Here is a 16,493-nt window from a genome sequence, read left to right on the forward strand (position 1 = left end):
GCCCACTTCCCACCCCATGCTCCTCCCCCTCCCCTGCTCCCACTGTCTACCCCGAACTCTCTATGCCCACCCCTATCCCCACTCCCCATCCTTGGCTTGTCTTTTTAAAACCACCACCCAGAGTTCCCATCGTGGCGCAGTGGTTAACCAATCCGACTAGGAACCACGGGGTTGTGGGTTCGATCCCTGCCCTTGCTCAGTGGGTTGGGGATCTGGCATTGCCATGAGCTGTGGTGTACATTGCAGATGTGGCTCGGATCTCCCATTGCTGTGGTTCCAGCCTAGGCCGGTGGCTACAGCTCCGATTAGACCCTGAGCCTGGGAACTTCCATATGCCGTGGGAAGCAGCCCTAGAAAAGGCAAAAAGCCAAAACAAAAAACAAAAAAACAAAAACAACAAAAAAAAACACACAAAAAACCACCACCCACCCGTGTCTTCAACAGTGTGTAGTTACAAAACACTTTCTCACAGACCCCACACCCTATGAGGAAGGCCCTACAGTTGATCATTTCTTTTTGTCCTACGAGGCTGAACCAGGGAAGTGCCTCACCTGAAGTCAGGGGCAGGGGTGGGGTAGGGGGACGGGGGGCGGGAGCTGGCATAGACTTGAGCTTCCTTGTCCAGGGTTTCTTCTTCTGGCCAGAGTTTGCCCCAGCTGCACAGGTGGAGCCCAGCCTCCAAGTGAGGACTGTAGATTAAGTGACTTCCTTTGCAGGTGGTGGCTTACAAACTTCGGCACTTGGAGAATAAGAAATCATTTCTTTGTCAGACCTAGAAAAGGAGCTATTTTTACAGATCACCATTCTTGAAGCCACTGCTTTCCAATGATTATGGAACAGATTTCCGAGAGCTGTGACACACAGAACCCATCTCTCCCTACACAAGGAGGGCGCTTTTTGAAAAAAAAGACTCTCTTTTTTAGGGAAGGTTTAGGTTCATGGCAAAATGGAGTGGAAAGTAAAGGGATTTCTACATACTCCCTTCCCCACACAGGCATAGCCTCCTCCCCATTATCAACATCCCCCAGCAGAGTGGAACAAATAACACAGTGTTATAAATGACGAACCTACATTGATACACAATTATCACCCACGGTTCATAGTTAAGGTTCACTCTTAATGTCGTACATTTTGTGGGTTTGGACAAATGAATAATGATGTGTATCCACCATTATAGTTTCCTATAGAGTAATTTCACTGCCCCAAAAATCCTGTCAAGAGAGCACATTTTTATTTTATAACTTCTTTTTTTTTTTTGGCCACACCCTAGACATATGGAAGTCCTTGAGCCAAGTGATCAAATCTGAGCCATAGCTGCAGCAACACCTGATCCTTAACCCGCTGCCACATAGCAGGAATTCCCATTTTATAATTTCTAAAAACGATATGATAAGACCCCTACAGAGGATATAATTTAGAGCGAAAGAACTAGGAGCACTGCACCTGAAGCCCAATCAACCACAAAGATTAAACAATGACATGACACCTGTCAATTAGGAAAGGAATGTATGTGGCCTGAGCTGTTCTTTGCAGATGGAAAAAAGCCACATCTTCACCTGTTTCTTCCTTCCTTCTCTTCTTTCTCCCTGCCCACGTCTACAAAGCCCACATGTGTCAGGCCCTGTGCAGTGAGAGGCAGCTTGTATGCAAGCACTGCTTTCAAGAGAATTCAAGGGTGGAGAGTAGAATTCATGATTCTCCAGGGCCTTTGGCTGTTCCCTAATCCATTTGAAATACGCATGGGTACTTTAGACCTATGGCTCTCCACCTTGGCTGCCCCTCAGAACCACCGGGGCAGCCAGGCCTAGCTTCATGGGCCTGTGAGCAGTGCAATTGCACAGGGGCCCCATGCTCCTGAAGGTTCAGGCTTAGTTTAATGCTCGGTTATCACAGTCTTGGAATTTGTAATAAATTTTGAACAAGGAGTCCTGCATTTTCATTTGGCACCAGGGCCTGCAAATTATGTAGCTGATCCTATAGGCAGCTTTTAAATATGTCCATGCCCAGGCTGCACCCTGACCAACTAATTAGAATTCCTGGAGGTAGGACCCAGGCTTCTGTACTTTGAAGTCCCCCAGGTCACTGCAGTGGGCAGCCAACTTTGGGAACCACTGGTATAGAATGGAAGTCCTCAACTAGAGTGCTTGGGTTGGGGGGTGGGGGAATAGCATATTCACCTAGAGCACTTTTACAAACTCCCCAGACTGATGTAGAAATTGATAACTATACTGATTCCTAAGTATTCTAAATATTCTCCTGACTAGCTAGACAGGAACTTTCCACGAATATGACATTTGTAAGGTAGTTCCACCATGTTTGCTATTCTCTAGTTCCTGAGTTGCTGTGATAGTAACTGCCTATGAGCGATTAGGACCTGCACAGTTGGGGCATAGTAGTCTCTGCATTGTGACTTCACACCCACCCACCTCTGTTCCCTGTGGCATGGCTAACTAAACATACCTTCTGAGAGGTTGCATGGCAGGAAAATCAATGGGCACAGATGGCATCCCTGCCTCTGACTCACAGAAGTAGGGTTTGGAGTTATGTTTTCTTTGTGCCTCCACTCTCTTATTAGTAAGATGGGCATAGTAATGCCCTGTTCATGAAGGTGTTGTGAAGATTAATGAGACAAGACACGCAAAGATCCCAACACAGTGCCTGGCATATAGTAAGTGGTCAATACATATTAGTGCATCATCTCCCCCATGAAGAAATATTAGCATACTTTCTCCAACTCTCAATTGGGTCTTTTTACTAAAAGAAAATAGAACTCATTAGTATGACAACAAAAAAGATGTACTGATATTCTTCAATTAGTATGCTTATTAAATATGCAATTTTTTGTTCATTCAGCTCATAGTTATTGAATACCTACTAGGTTGAGGTGTCAGAGAGATGGATTCCATATATATCCACACACACATATGTATATATATGTCCATACACATATAGAGAGACAAATCCATATACATAGTATGTGCACATGTGCATATAGATATACCCATATATATAGTATATAGACATATGCATATAGAGACATGCATATACACAACATATGCACAATCATGTAGGCACATGCATATATACAATATATGCACTTATGCCTATAGACTCATGCAGATATACAGTATATACACGCATGCCTATAGACATGCAGATATACAATATATGCACTTATGCCTATAGACTCATGCAGATATACAGTATATACACGCATGCCTATAGACATGCAGATATACAATATATGCACTCATGCATGTAGATACATGCACATATACAGTATTTACACACAGGCATATAGACACATATATACAGTACATGCACAGATTCATATAGACATATATACACATGTATATACACATATAGGTATGCATACATACACACATACTTTACACAGATATATATACATATACAAGCACACACATAGAGGACAAGTGATTGTTATTTAGTAAAGTTTACTCCTTTGAGCTACAAAACCAATGCTTATTGTAACAATTTAAACAACACAGAAGTAACTATGTTTACCAATCTGTACTTCCCCACTTCTATCCCTGCCATTCTAGTATAGCTTATAGCTATTTTTAAATAATATGAAGCTGAAAATAAAGTTGCTGTGAATTTTTTCCATAATTTTTTTTGGCATACACATGCACCTCCTACATAGGCATATACTACGGATCACATTCTATAACTTGCTCTTCATTTCCTTTTCACTGAGAAATGTAATGTGGACATTTTTTGAAGTCAATACATTTCACTCTTCTCTTAATTTTCATTAGCTTATGGCCTTCCACAGGATGGATGTCCCATTTCTAATCATCACCCCCCCCTCCCCCAGTTATGGTCATAGGGAGTTTGGCTATAGAAGGATATCCTTTTGTAAAAAAGTAAATACTGGTAGTTCTGTTTCCTTTGTACACAACAGGGCTAGAGCCTCCAACAATTTATAACCCAAGAATGGGAAAAGTGAAAGCCAAACAAATAGTAGTAAATATGATGCCCCAGCTTTTATTGTCATGCCTGCCTCATACCAGATACTGCAGTGGGGTGTGCAAGCTACAGACGTGAATGAGACTTGGTCTGACCTCAAACAGTTGTAATTAAAGGTCAAAACCCAATATCACACATGCTATCAATCGTAGGTCTATGTTGAAATCTTCCTAATGGTGTTTAAGCCAACTTCTACTCTGGCCCTGGATTGTAACAAGCTCCCTTGACTCTGGAGCAGTTTTGCATCCAAAGCCCTTTCCTGCAACTACCTTCCAATCCATGTAGTAGAAAAATACAGGAAACACCCAACCAAATCACAGATGTTATCTTGCTTTTCTAATGTGGCCAGTAATTTATCCGATCGCTCACAGTTTGCTCCATCATCTTCTTCCAGAAGCTGAAAGTGAAAAAGAAAGTTTTCCCAGCAGAAAGCCATGTTTCTCCTATCAGGCCCTTGACACCCGTTTCAGTGATACACTTACAAGTAGATGTGAAACTGCTTCACGAAAGAACCAAAGTTACAAAACCAAGTTAAATCATAAGATAACTTTTGAAAGCACATTTAACGGGATGCAACAGATTTTTTAAGCAGCTGTGAAATAGTGTCACCAGAATTGTTTTTACGCTGGGTGATTTCACTGCAGAAATGTTTCAGTGCTGTGGCACCCGTGGAGGTGTGTGGCTCGTGTGTGCTTGGAAAAACCATTTGCTATTCTGCTGCCAGAAGTGCAGGTCGCTGCCAGCCTCCAGCTGCAGCACCTTCGGGATCTGTCTCCGCTTCCCCACAGGGGCTTAGCTCTTTGGCAACAGCCAGTGACTGAGCACGGTGGGAAGCTGGGGCCTGGGCCTTTCTGGAACAAGCGCTCTTTACTCTGGAGCTCCCTGCTGGATGGGATGAGACTTCAGGTCTGCATCAGCCAGATCTGCATTGCATCTGGGCCTCTCCTCTCCCATTCCTGCTTCCTCCTTTCTTTTCATAATGTCAGATCTGCACCGTGATCTGGGGCTCTGGCAGTCCTGCTTCTTCTCCCCTTTATTCTGCACGGTGTCTGCTAACTTCCCTTCCTGCCTCCTCCATGTCTGTCTTCCAAGGGACCCAACAGACACAAAGCCTTTCAGGGTAATGTAGGAACATAAACGCTATACATCTCATTCAGAGGACTAAAGTACCCGAGCATGTCCCCAAGCCCCTGCACATTCTTGCGCCAGGCTCTGCTAAAATTGAGTTATGATTCTGCCACAGTGAAACTGACCATTTCATTTCAATTGTTCAGCTGGGACACAGATGAAAAACCAAACATGGGGAAAAACAAACTCATAGAGAGTCTGAAATTTCACGTTAGTTACCCAGGCCGTCTAAGATCCCAGGTAAAGAGCATCTTTGGGTGTCTTTTCTGTGTTTGCCATGAACTGATCAGAGCCAAGACATCACAGTTATAATTAGAGAACCCTATTTCCTTTCTGCCACTTTAATCACCATTCTGCTTGAAACACGATTATTCTCAAAAAGCTGCCTCCCTTCCCCCTCATGGTGCCATAGACTGAGAAGGAAGCAGATAATAATTGCATTCTTGTTGCAGGAGAGTTCGGAGAGGTGTACAAGGGGCGCTTGAAACTTCCGGGCAAAAGGGAAATCTATGTGGCCATTAAGACGCTGAAGGCCGGGTATTCGGAGAAGCAGCGTCGGGACTTTCTGAGTGAGGCAAGCATCATGGGCCAGTTTGACCATCCCAACATCATTCGCCTGGAGGGTGTGGTCACCAAGAGCCGGCCCGTCATGATCATCACGGAGTTCATGGAAAACGGCGCTTTGGATTCTTTCCTCAGGGTAAGGGCAGTGAGCACGGGAGGGGCATGGATGATGCTGGTGCTGGTGGCTGTGGGGAACAGTGGCGGGGCTGGGGAGAAGTGTCTGAGGGAGGACAACCTGCCGCTCAAGAATCCCCAGTGAGGAGTTCCCGTCATGGCACAGTGGTTAACGAATCCAACTAGGGACCATGAGGTTGCAGGTTCGATTTCTGGCCTTGCTCAGTGGGTTAAGGATCCGGCGTTGCCATGAGCTGTGGTGTAGGTCACAGACATGGCTCGGATCCGGCGTTGCTGTGGCTCTGGCATAGGCCGGTGGCTACAGCTCCGATTGGATCCCTATCCTGGGACCCTCCATATGCTGTGGGAGAGGCCCAAGAAATGGCAAAAAGACACACACACACACACACAAAAGGAATCCCCAGTGACATGTGGGAGGGCGTGGGAGATGTTAACAAGGTTAACAGACTCGTTGCTAAAAGGAAAGAACAAAGCAGAGCCTGTGGACACCTTGGAATGGAGCAGGGCCTTGATAAGTGCTTGTTGGATGAGTAGAAATGAGCAGAGGAGGATGAAGAATGGCCATCAGCATCTGCACGGATCACAGAGATCGGTGAGATTTTCAGCTGCTATGCTGTCTTGCGTGGCTCATGCAGACACCAGTGGCCATCACAGCCTTTCCTCCAGCATGGCACCATCCCAGCCAGCTCTCTTTGTTTGCTGTTCAGAGATGAAACAGGTTGTCCTTTTCTGATGCCTGGGCCACCTGGCCTCTGAGGAGGCACTTCTGGGCAGGACAGGGGAAGAGTGTGTCACAAGCGCCCACAGGTATTTCCTGGGGTGGATGAAGGACTGCAGCTTCCAACCAACATGCAGCAGAGGTGGGGGTCCCTGAAGGCCCATGGCTGGGAGATCTGTAAAAGATTATGGTCAGAACATGCCAAGATGGAACCACAATGGAAGCACTTTCATTCCTATGGGATATCACAGAGCTACTCAGAGAAGGGGTGAGTGAGCACCCCCACAGTGCTCATGTCTGGGAGTGGGAGCTGTCTGAGCAAGGCCGGGGAGCTAGGTCTCCCTTGGACCAAAGGCTCAGCGAGGGAGCCTGGGAGCAGAGGTTGTAGGGGGCAGCATCACAGAATGCGGCGGGGCCTTCTGAGCAAGAGCTTCCTGGCAATACCAAGTAGCAGGCTATGCATGTTACCAAAGCTACCAAAGCCAGCTGTGGCTGCAGATCAAAGGACCATTCATAGAGCCAGTCATTGAAACATTCATGAGGTGACTGCTCTGGTCATGTCCTGTGCTGGGAGCTGGACCTATAGAGCTGAGAGACACTGCTGTAATGCTACAGAACAAATCACCCCAAGACTTCTGTGGCTTAGCACAGTGACAGTTTGCCTTGCTCATAAATCTGCAGTTTGGGCAGGGCTCTGTGAGGACCTCTCTGTCCCATGAGTAGTCATCGAGAGCAGCTCCAGGGCTAAGCTGGGAATCGCCCAAAGGCTCCTTCACTCCTTGGTCTCATGGTTGATGCTGGGTATTAGCTGGCATCTCTGTACCTGGCCAGCTACAGCCTCCTCTTGGGTACCCAGAATAAGCATCCCGAGAGTAGAAGGCAGAGGCTGTCAGTGTAGTAACCTAGCCTGGAAGTCACATAGCATCCTTCAACCACAGTGATCACCTGCCCAGATTTAAAGGGAACAAACATGCCCCACATTTTGATGGGGAACAGCAACCCATCTTCTTAAATGTAGGGCATAGGTGGTTCTATTCTATCCATCTTAGAGGATACAGCCTGCATAGGCACCCCTGCCCTCAGGTTCCTCAGTGCCCAAAGCTTCCAGCAATTATGTGCCTAGACCAGACTTTGTTTCCCTGCATGGAGTACAAAGGTTTCACATAAAGAAAAACTGAAGCCTTCCCGAGCAAGCCAGGGAAGGCTTCAAAGAGGAGGGAGAATTTCCCTGATATTGGAGAAGGAGGAATTTGCTAGACAGGTCAGGAACAGGCAGGTAGGCTGACAGAACAGTGGAACTGTATTCAGAGGCTAAGGTCAGTATGGACTGTTTGGTAATCTGTCAGCAGCTGCTTGGTGGCTCCAGTGCTCAGAAGCAGAGCTTGGGGGCTGCAGTGCTGAAAGGTTTCTGGGGACTTGTCTAGAAGTTGCATCTGCACATACTGAAGCCACCTTTGTGGAGGGAGCACACTTGATGCTTCGTCTGGGTTGTTAGCCAGCTTTTGTTCGGTGGGGAGGAGCAATGGATATATATTATGGGGACCATGTACTTGGCCTGGTACAGCCTCCTTGAGGGCATCAGTTAGCTTTTATACATGTGTGTGTGTGTATATATATATATATATATATTTTTTTTTTTCTTTTCAGGACCTCACCTGCAGCATTTGGAAGTTCCCAGGCTGGGGTTGAATTGGGGCTGCAGCTGCCAGCCTACACCACAGCCACAGCAATGCAGTATCCTTAACTCACTGAGTGAGGCCAGGGATCAAACCTGCATCCTCATGGATACCAGTCAGGTTCATTACCACTGAGCTATGACAGGAACTCCCTATGCTTTGTATTTTGAAACCCCAGCACCAACATAGTGAGCACCTGGTAAATGCTAGCTGAATGAAAGACTCGAGGAACCATTTCTTCAAGCTTTTGGGCATAGCAGGAGAGACAGAATATCCTGAGCATACATGGTCTCTTGTGCTTGTAGCCAGACCTCTCGTACCAGAGCAGCGCATGGACCATGCCCTCTTGGGGGCATTCTTTTATGATCACAGATATCATGCAGACAGCCAGATAGATGTGACTAGGACAGACAGAGAAAGACAAGTAACATATGATATCACTTATGTGTGGACTCTTATAAAAATGATACAAATGGGAGTTCCTGTTGTGGCTCAGTAGGTTAAGGACCCAACATTGTCTTTGTGAGGATGCGGGTTCAATCCTGGCCTTGCTCAGTATGTTAATCCTTAATACACCGGCATTGCCATAACTGTGGCATAGGTCACAGTTGCAGCTCAGATCTAGTGTTGCAATGGTTTTGGCATAGGCCTGAAGCTGCATACTGTTAGCCTGGGAACTTACATATGCAACCAGGTGTAGCCATAAAGAGAAAAAAAAAAGATACCAATGAACTTTTTTTTTTTTTTTTTGGCCTTTTAGGGTCACATCCATGGCATGTGGAAGTTCCAAGAATCAGAGCCACAGCTGTTGGCCTACACCACAGCCACAGCAACATGGGATCCAAGCTGTGTCTGCAGCCTACACCACAGCTCATGGCAATGCTGGATTCCTGACCCACTGAGCAAGTTCAGGGATCAAACCCCTGTCCTCGTGGGTACTAGTCAGATTCGTTTCCACTGTGCCACAATAGGACTGCCCAAATGAACTTATTTATAAAACCCGAATAGATTCACAAATTAAAAAAAACAAACTTATGGTTACAAAAGGGGAAATCAAAAGGAATATTACTCAGCCATAAAAGGAATGAAATAATGCCATTACAGCTACATGGATGGACCGAGAGATGATCATACTAGGTGAAGAAAGTCAGAGAAGGACGAATAGCACATGATATCACATATGTGGAATCTAGTTTAAAAAAAGATACGAAAGAACTTATTTACAAAATAGAAACAGACTCAAAGTTTTCAAAACCAAACTTATGGTTCCCCAAAGGGGAAACATTGGGGTATACAGTACTATATATAAAATAGGTAAGTAACAAGGATGTATTGTTTAGCACAGGGAACTATACTCAGTACTCGGTAATAACCTATATGGGAAAAGAATCTGAAAAAGAATGAATATATGTATATGTACAACTGAATCACTCTGCTGCACACCTGAAACAAACACAGCATTGTAAAGCAGCTGTACTCTAATAAAACAATTTCAAAAAGCTTGAAGAGGCAGCAATGTTAGGAGAGAAAGTCTTTCCTGGAGCCAGCCTTCAGACCCTTTCAGGAGTCATCTATTTGCTGCCGGCCACCTTCTGTGCTTCACAGAGACTCTGTGATAGAGGGGACTGTGATCGACTCTCTCCCTAGAACGTGCAGGGCAACAGGGACACATTCTCAGGAGCCTGGGGATATCAAGACCCTGGGCTGCTGCTCTGCACGGACCTATTTCCATTGGGAGAGAACAGGCCATGGGGGCAGGTTGGACACCAGTATTTTTCATGACGACATGGCCCAGGTGGTGAGAGAAAAGCTAGGGGCGAGAGAGGAGCACAGGGAAAGAGAGGGTAAAGGATGACAAGAAGGGAGCGGCTGGAGCAGGCAGCGCCAGGAGGGGGTGGAAATGAAGCATGTCTGACTCCCTGCGCCACATGGAGGCAGGTAATCTATAAATTTAATTTCAGCCTTACTACCAAACCCTGGAGCATAGCAGCATTAATTGATGTATCTGCTGCTTGATAAAATTGAAAAGTGGGTCATCAGCTCAGTTCTGCAGGGTCCATCTTCTGGGAGGTAGTATAGTTTTAAGATCACCATTAAGAGGAGAAAGGTAAAAGGGCTAGTCCTCAGTTTCCACACCTGTTCCCTCCCCGCCCCCAACTGGTCCTTTCACACTGGACATGGCAGCTTTGGAGCACAGCCACGACACCCGCTCTGGGTCAGTGTCTTAGAGGCTCTGGGCATCTGGTGTGGTGAGCACATCAGACAGTATATGTCTCTCCTGTTGCAGGACTTGGGATCTCTCACATTCCGCAGGGATTAGACACACTGCTGTTCTTTCACCACACATTCTGGAGGTTCATTATTATCCATTAAAAAAAAAAAGGTCTGTGCCATAGATTGTGTAGCATGCAAGTCCATAATTAAATATAACCTTCTTGGCACTCAGATTCAGAGGATTCAATCTGGTAGCTTTTACATAATCTTAGGCATAAACCCTGAAGCTCTCCTCAATGCCTTACGCTTTGGCCAACAAGGTCAAATGCTCCATAAGGCCTTTGTGGCTGAGGCTTGGCCTTGTGGCTACTCCCAATTAAATCATAGATGGTCATAACTGGAAGACTCTTGGGAGTCACAGAGCAATGTAAAATGGGGACATTTATCATTCCTGGGGATCTCTTTCGTGGGCTGGAGCCAGAGGACTGCAAGCCAGTTTTTTGGAAGAGAACTCCAGGTTGGAAGATCTGAGACCAAGGTCCTGCTTTGGGCTCTGCTATGAGTCACCCTGTGGTCTTGAGCAAATCTGTTAACTCAAATTCCCAATCTATAAACTAAAGGCACTGAGCTGGATAATCTTGAAAGTGCTCTTTAAAAAAAAAAAAAAAAAAAAAAAAAAAAAAAAAAAAAAACTTATGATTCATTCCCTTCAAACAAATCAAATAAGGGTTTCATTTCCTGAAGTGGGTTTGTCAATGGAAGTTGAAATACCTAAATCCTTCCTGTCTAATAAAAGGGCCAGCGAGTGGCTTCAGTGAATTTGCAGAAAAGCAATTTCAGCAGAAAGCACTGCATGAAGGGAGGAAAGTTTAAATCACTTCACCCAGCCTATACGCCTCTGAACTGTGTTTTTACCATGTGCTCAGCACAAAACCACATCCTCTCCCCTAAGAAACTTCCTAGTTTTTTTTTCCCTATCTTGTTTATCTTTGTACACTGATGCATATATCTCTGAAATTTCTTTTTAAAGAGTTTATGACAATGAACAGAATATGAAACAGCTCAATATATGAGAAAATCTTATTATGTTTCTATCTTTAAGTTTCAGCAAGATGTGAATTCAACAGGTATGACTCTCTCTTACCATGACATGTGATTCCCCTGCAGACCCTAATGAAAATGTGTTGCAAAGTCAGCATATTCCAGCAGAAAAGGCACTGGGACACACCTCTACCTTCCATTTCTATGGCCATGGCAGACATCATTAATCAATCATGGCATTTCTTCCTCTGAAGCTTATACACAAAATTCTCCACATAGCATTTAAGACAGCCACTACCAATTGATCAAAGATGGAATGTCAGTGGAGAAACAATTTGCCGTTTGGACAAAGATTTGTGTTATAAATCAGAATCACACAGAGTGATTTAAGGTTGATCACTTAAATTGTCTGGGGTTCCTTTATCTTCTCTATGAAAATAATATAATATTGCTCACCTTGCCTACTCCACAGAACCAGTTTTAAGGATGAAAACAAATTCCATGAAGTATGACTTGCCATCCAAAAGCCAAGTGAGGGAAGAAATCAAAGCCTGTAAATTAATTGATCCAAACTCCAGGCCTGCATCACTAGGTCCTATTACAGTTAGAATGGGGGTGGTTAGGTTACAGATGCCAACCTGTTGAGCTCAGAGTGCCCTGTGAACTAGACTCTCAGGGCAGTAGTCTAGGATGTCTGCTCCACACACCCAGGAAGTCAGCAGGAACCTACAGTCCTGGCCTAAAGTGCCCCCATCTCTTACCAGGCATCTGGGGTTCATGCGAGATCTGATTTGTGAGGCATTATGGCCTTGCTGATAATTCCAGCAATCATTACTGCTGTCTTAGTATTCACGGGACACTGAACCAAGCCCTTCACCTTTATTATCTCATTTAACCTTGAGTCCCACCTCTCAGGAAGAATGGGCACTCTGTTCTTATTTGGCAGATGTAGGAATCATTGCTCAGAAGGTTAAATAACGTGTCCAAGAGGATGCAGCTGGGAAGAGATGGAGATTAGATCCACCCTGGTCCATCTAGCTGCAAAGGCTGGACTTTTAACCAAATCTTGTCCTTTGTCGACCCCGGAAACTATAAGATGACTGATCTAAATATTGAAATAAAGCAGAAAATGAAGCAACCTAACCAAGCCTTTAATGACTTAAAGTAGAAACATAGATACAAATTTGCAAATGCTTTCAACCCTGCTCTTGGCAAAGCTGTTTTCAGCCACCACCAGTGCCCTCCCCAACATCTACCTACAAGTGGGCGTTTTAGGGAGACATTTGTTTTTAACCACATCGTTGTCTCCACTTACAGAGGAGAAGTAACAAACTGAATTGAAGAAATCCGACTCTTGTGACTTGTGGCTGAAATACATTTTCTAATGCATGAAAGTTGCATGACAACTTTCTGGGGAGGCAGGTCCCCAGAGACCTACTTAGAGAAATGACGGTGCTGGGGAAAGCCGGACTAGCTTCTCAAGGAGGTGTTGAGTGAAGTTCATTAGTGAGAAAGATTTGCATCCTTCACAGCACATCCAGCTCTGGCAGATGGGCACCATGTGCTGAAAACCAATCATTTTCCAAAAAGCAGCTCTGCACTTGCTTTCGGAGTTGGTTAGAAGCAAAAATTGCAGAGGAAGCATTCTGGGCAGATTGGGAGGTGGTTAAGGTTTGCGTGAGAATTTGAAACTTGGAGTGTGTCAAATTCTCCTGAGAGGAAGTGGGTTTGGGGGCGGGACTCAGGAAGGAGTGGAGGGAGTATCAGTTTGCTCCACTCTTTCAGTTGACCAGGGGGCAGAACCAACCCCCAGGCTTGCCATCTTGTACCAGAAACAGAATCTTCAACAATCCACACTATCATTGTTAGATCTTGGGCCTTTCCTTAATAAGTAGTATATTTTTTATAATGGCTCTTCTACTTTTCCTTACTTATCTTTGCCTAGAAAATACTTTTGCAGGTGCACATACATAAATGATGTGTCTCATCTGTATCGGTGAGATAATGCATGTGAGTGCATTGTGTACCATCTCACAATCAGAATGTGTTCAATAAATAGGAGCTTCTCACTCTGTTTATGCTTCCTACCCTTCATGGGAAGACCCTAGAGCACAGGGAAGAACTGCCTTGCACAAAGCCTGTGCTCAGCAGTTACTAGACTTGCCCAAAGTGTCCTACCCCCTCCCTCCTCTCCCCCATTCAGAGCATCTCAATGCCTGGGCCAGGCTCAACTCAAAGCCCTGTAGGGAGAATGGGGGCTGGACCAGTTTGGAAATGTGTTCTTGGTATCATGGTTCAGGGTCCACTGATATAATCAGTGAGTGCAGAGCCCAGACTCGGGGGCTTGTGGGAGGTGAAGGAAGGCACAGATTCATTCACTGAAGAGCCTGTCATCTAACAATGGAAGAGGGAGGACATCCAGGTAAGAAACTGTGATTGGAGAGAAGGTGGCACTTCAGATTGGCAGGAGGAGGGGCAGCAAGAGCCTCCATACCCTGAGAGGGTCCTTGAGCCAGACACAGCGCATGCGCTCCTCCTGACCACCCAACCTTCCGAGGCAGGTGTGGGTATCCCGGTGTTGAGGAAGATGCCTTAAACATTTAATTCTGGGGACAGGAAGAGATGTACTAGTCATTCATCCAGCATATGTTTATGGAGCTTTTCTGTCTATGTGATTTTTTTTCTCAGCACTGGGGTTGCTGTGAGGACTGCAAGACAGAGGGTTCTTTTCTTAAAGAGCTTAGAGTCAAGCAGCAGAGATAGACAGACGGACACACAGAGCCAAAACTTATGATACATGCTAAGAAGGAAAATAAGAGCATGCACTGAAAGATAGTACTAAGAAAGTGCTAATTATGTTTGGGGGAGGGGGCTGGTTGCAGAGACGCCCTCTCTGAGGAAGTGACCTTTAAGCGGAGACCTGAAACAAGGAGGTATTGATTGTGGGGGCCGGGGGGAGCAGAGGAAATGGCATGTCTAAGAGCCCTGAGGCAGGAAGGGCTTGGCCTGGGAGAGGACTTCAAAGTCCCCAGTCACTGTGGCTTTAGCATAGGCGTGAGGAACAGAGTGGCATAAGGTGAGGTGGTAGCTGATCCCATGGGGCCTCGGGGGCCACACTGAGGAGTTTGGAGCTCTCCCTTAATGCAATGGGAGGCCATTAGAGAGCTTTGAGCCAGCGACCGACACGGCCTGATTTATGTCTCACAAGGGTGGCTCTGAGGTTAGAGCATGGACTGTGGGGGCAGATGGAGGGAAGTGTTACAGGTGCCGGATGACGACTTGGTTAGAATGGTGGCAGTGGAGGTGCAGAGAAGTGGGTGGCTTTGAGAGGTAATTTGGAGATGAGAGTCACAAGGCTTGGCAAGGAGAAGAGAGAAGAGCAATCGAGGGGAGGGATGAGAATGGGAGTGGGAGGAGGCAGGGAGCAGCTTGGCCAAGAGGTGACAGGTGGTGGGGCCCCAGTACCTGGGCTTTGAAGCACTACAACCCCGTCTTGATCTGGATGCCCTTGGTGTCTTCTGACAGCAAAATGATGGACAGTTCACGGTGATCCAGCTGGTGGGGATGCTCAGGGGCATCGCTGCGGGCATGAAGTACCTGGCTGAGATGAACTACGTGCACCGGGACCTGGCTGCGAGGAACATTCTGGTCAACAGTAACCTGGTGTGCAAAGTGTCTGACTTTGGCCTTTCCCGCTACCTCCAGGATGACACCTCAGACCCCACCTACACCAGCTCCTTGGTGAGTCCTTCTGGGTCTTCTCAGGTCAAACCATGACATGAGTGAGAGGTGGCTGTAGACGGTGGGACCCTTCACAGGGCACTCTGGGAGTGACTGGGACCAGAACTCATCTCTCCCCTGGGGGAGCCAGGTGCCTGGCAGACCACTCATCCAGGAGAAACAATAGTAGCTGGTTGTCTAGGCAAGCGGTGGGGCATAGCGTAAGGGTCAGTGTCTCCTCTGAAGCCATTCTATTCCTTGGCGCATGGGAGAGGACCTTTTGAAAAGAATGGTTTGGGGGGATCCAAACCTTTAAATAGTAGCATCTGAGACATCTGTATGCAGGGAGCAGGTTCTGATTGGGTTGAGCACTGAAGTCACCAGGCAGATTTCTAGTCCTCATCTCCTCTTCTCCATAGCTTCCAAAAAGCTCCACCTACATGATGAGTACTCTTAAATGTGTATCGCTTGCTCAGCCTCTCCTCTACAGCCCAAATAGCTCTAAACATCTGTGTCCAAAAACCTAGTTTGCACAATTCCCTTCAGAACTTTCACAGGTCCAAGATAGAGTTCTGTGTTTACTCTCCAATTTCCCCTTCCTTATCTCTCCATCCCAGTGGTTGCACCGTTCAATTCCTGACTGCAACCTAGGAATCAGTCTTGATTTTTCTCTGTGCCTCGTCATCCATGTCCAATACCTCAGCAACTTCTATTGGTTTCTATAAAGGCTGTCCCTTTCTTTACATCTCTACTGTGTCCCCATCCTATTCCAAAGCATCATTCTCTTTTACCTGGACTGTTACACACTAGCTTCCTAATTAGTCTCCCTGGTTTCCCTTCCTCTCCTTATGTCCATTCCCAATACCATCCAGACTGATTGATCTGCCTACCTAATTACCTCCATTCCTTAAGCTTGCGAAAGCAATATGTGACTATTATAAAAATCAAAACAATGCAGAGAAGAGGAAAAGAATAATAAACTATAAGTCCCTTGAAGCAAGGGTTGGTAAACTTTCCCTAAAAGGCAATATAGTAAATATTTTAGGCTTTGCTGGCTAAGAGGCCAAATGAGGATATTAGGTACATGATTATATAATCATTTAAAATGTAACCCCTTAAAAATTCATGAACTCCATTTTTAGCCCATGAGCTGTAAAAGACCAGGTGACCAACCCAATTTTGTACTTAGGCTATAATTTACCAATCCCTCTCCTGAAGCATTAGCTTCAACAGTTGATGTGTCTGCTTTCATATTGTTCTCTGTTCAAAAATTTGAACATTTTTATGCTATAAAACTGGGATAATAC

The 16,493-nt window shown here is 45.7% G+C and overlaps 1 protein-coding gene across 1 annotated transcript in view; it reads left to right on the forward strand.

Annotated features, from left to right (window-relative positions):
• The window catches only part of EPHB1 (EPH receptor B1), a 446,863-nt gene that overhangs the window by 374,377 nt on the left and 55,993 nt on the right, over nt 1–16,493 (forward strand). Inside the window, exons 11-12 of the mRNA XM_021069481.1 lie at nt 5,571–5,818; nt 14,992–15,207. Of these exons, the coding sequence (XP_020925140.1) occupies nt 5,571–5,818; nt 14,992–15,207 (464 nt within the window). The remainder of the gene's footprint in view (nt 1–5,570; nt 5,819–14,991; nt 15,208–16,493) is intronic.

Source organism: Sus scrofa, chromosome 13, assembly GCF_000003025.6.
Source record: "Sus scrofa isolate TJ Tabasco breed Duroc chromosome 13, Sscrofa11.1, whole genome shotgun sequence".
In the NCBI taxonomy this organism is placed as follows: Eukaryota; Metazoa; Chordata; class Mammalia; order Artiodactyla; family Suidae; genus Sus; species Sus scrofa.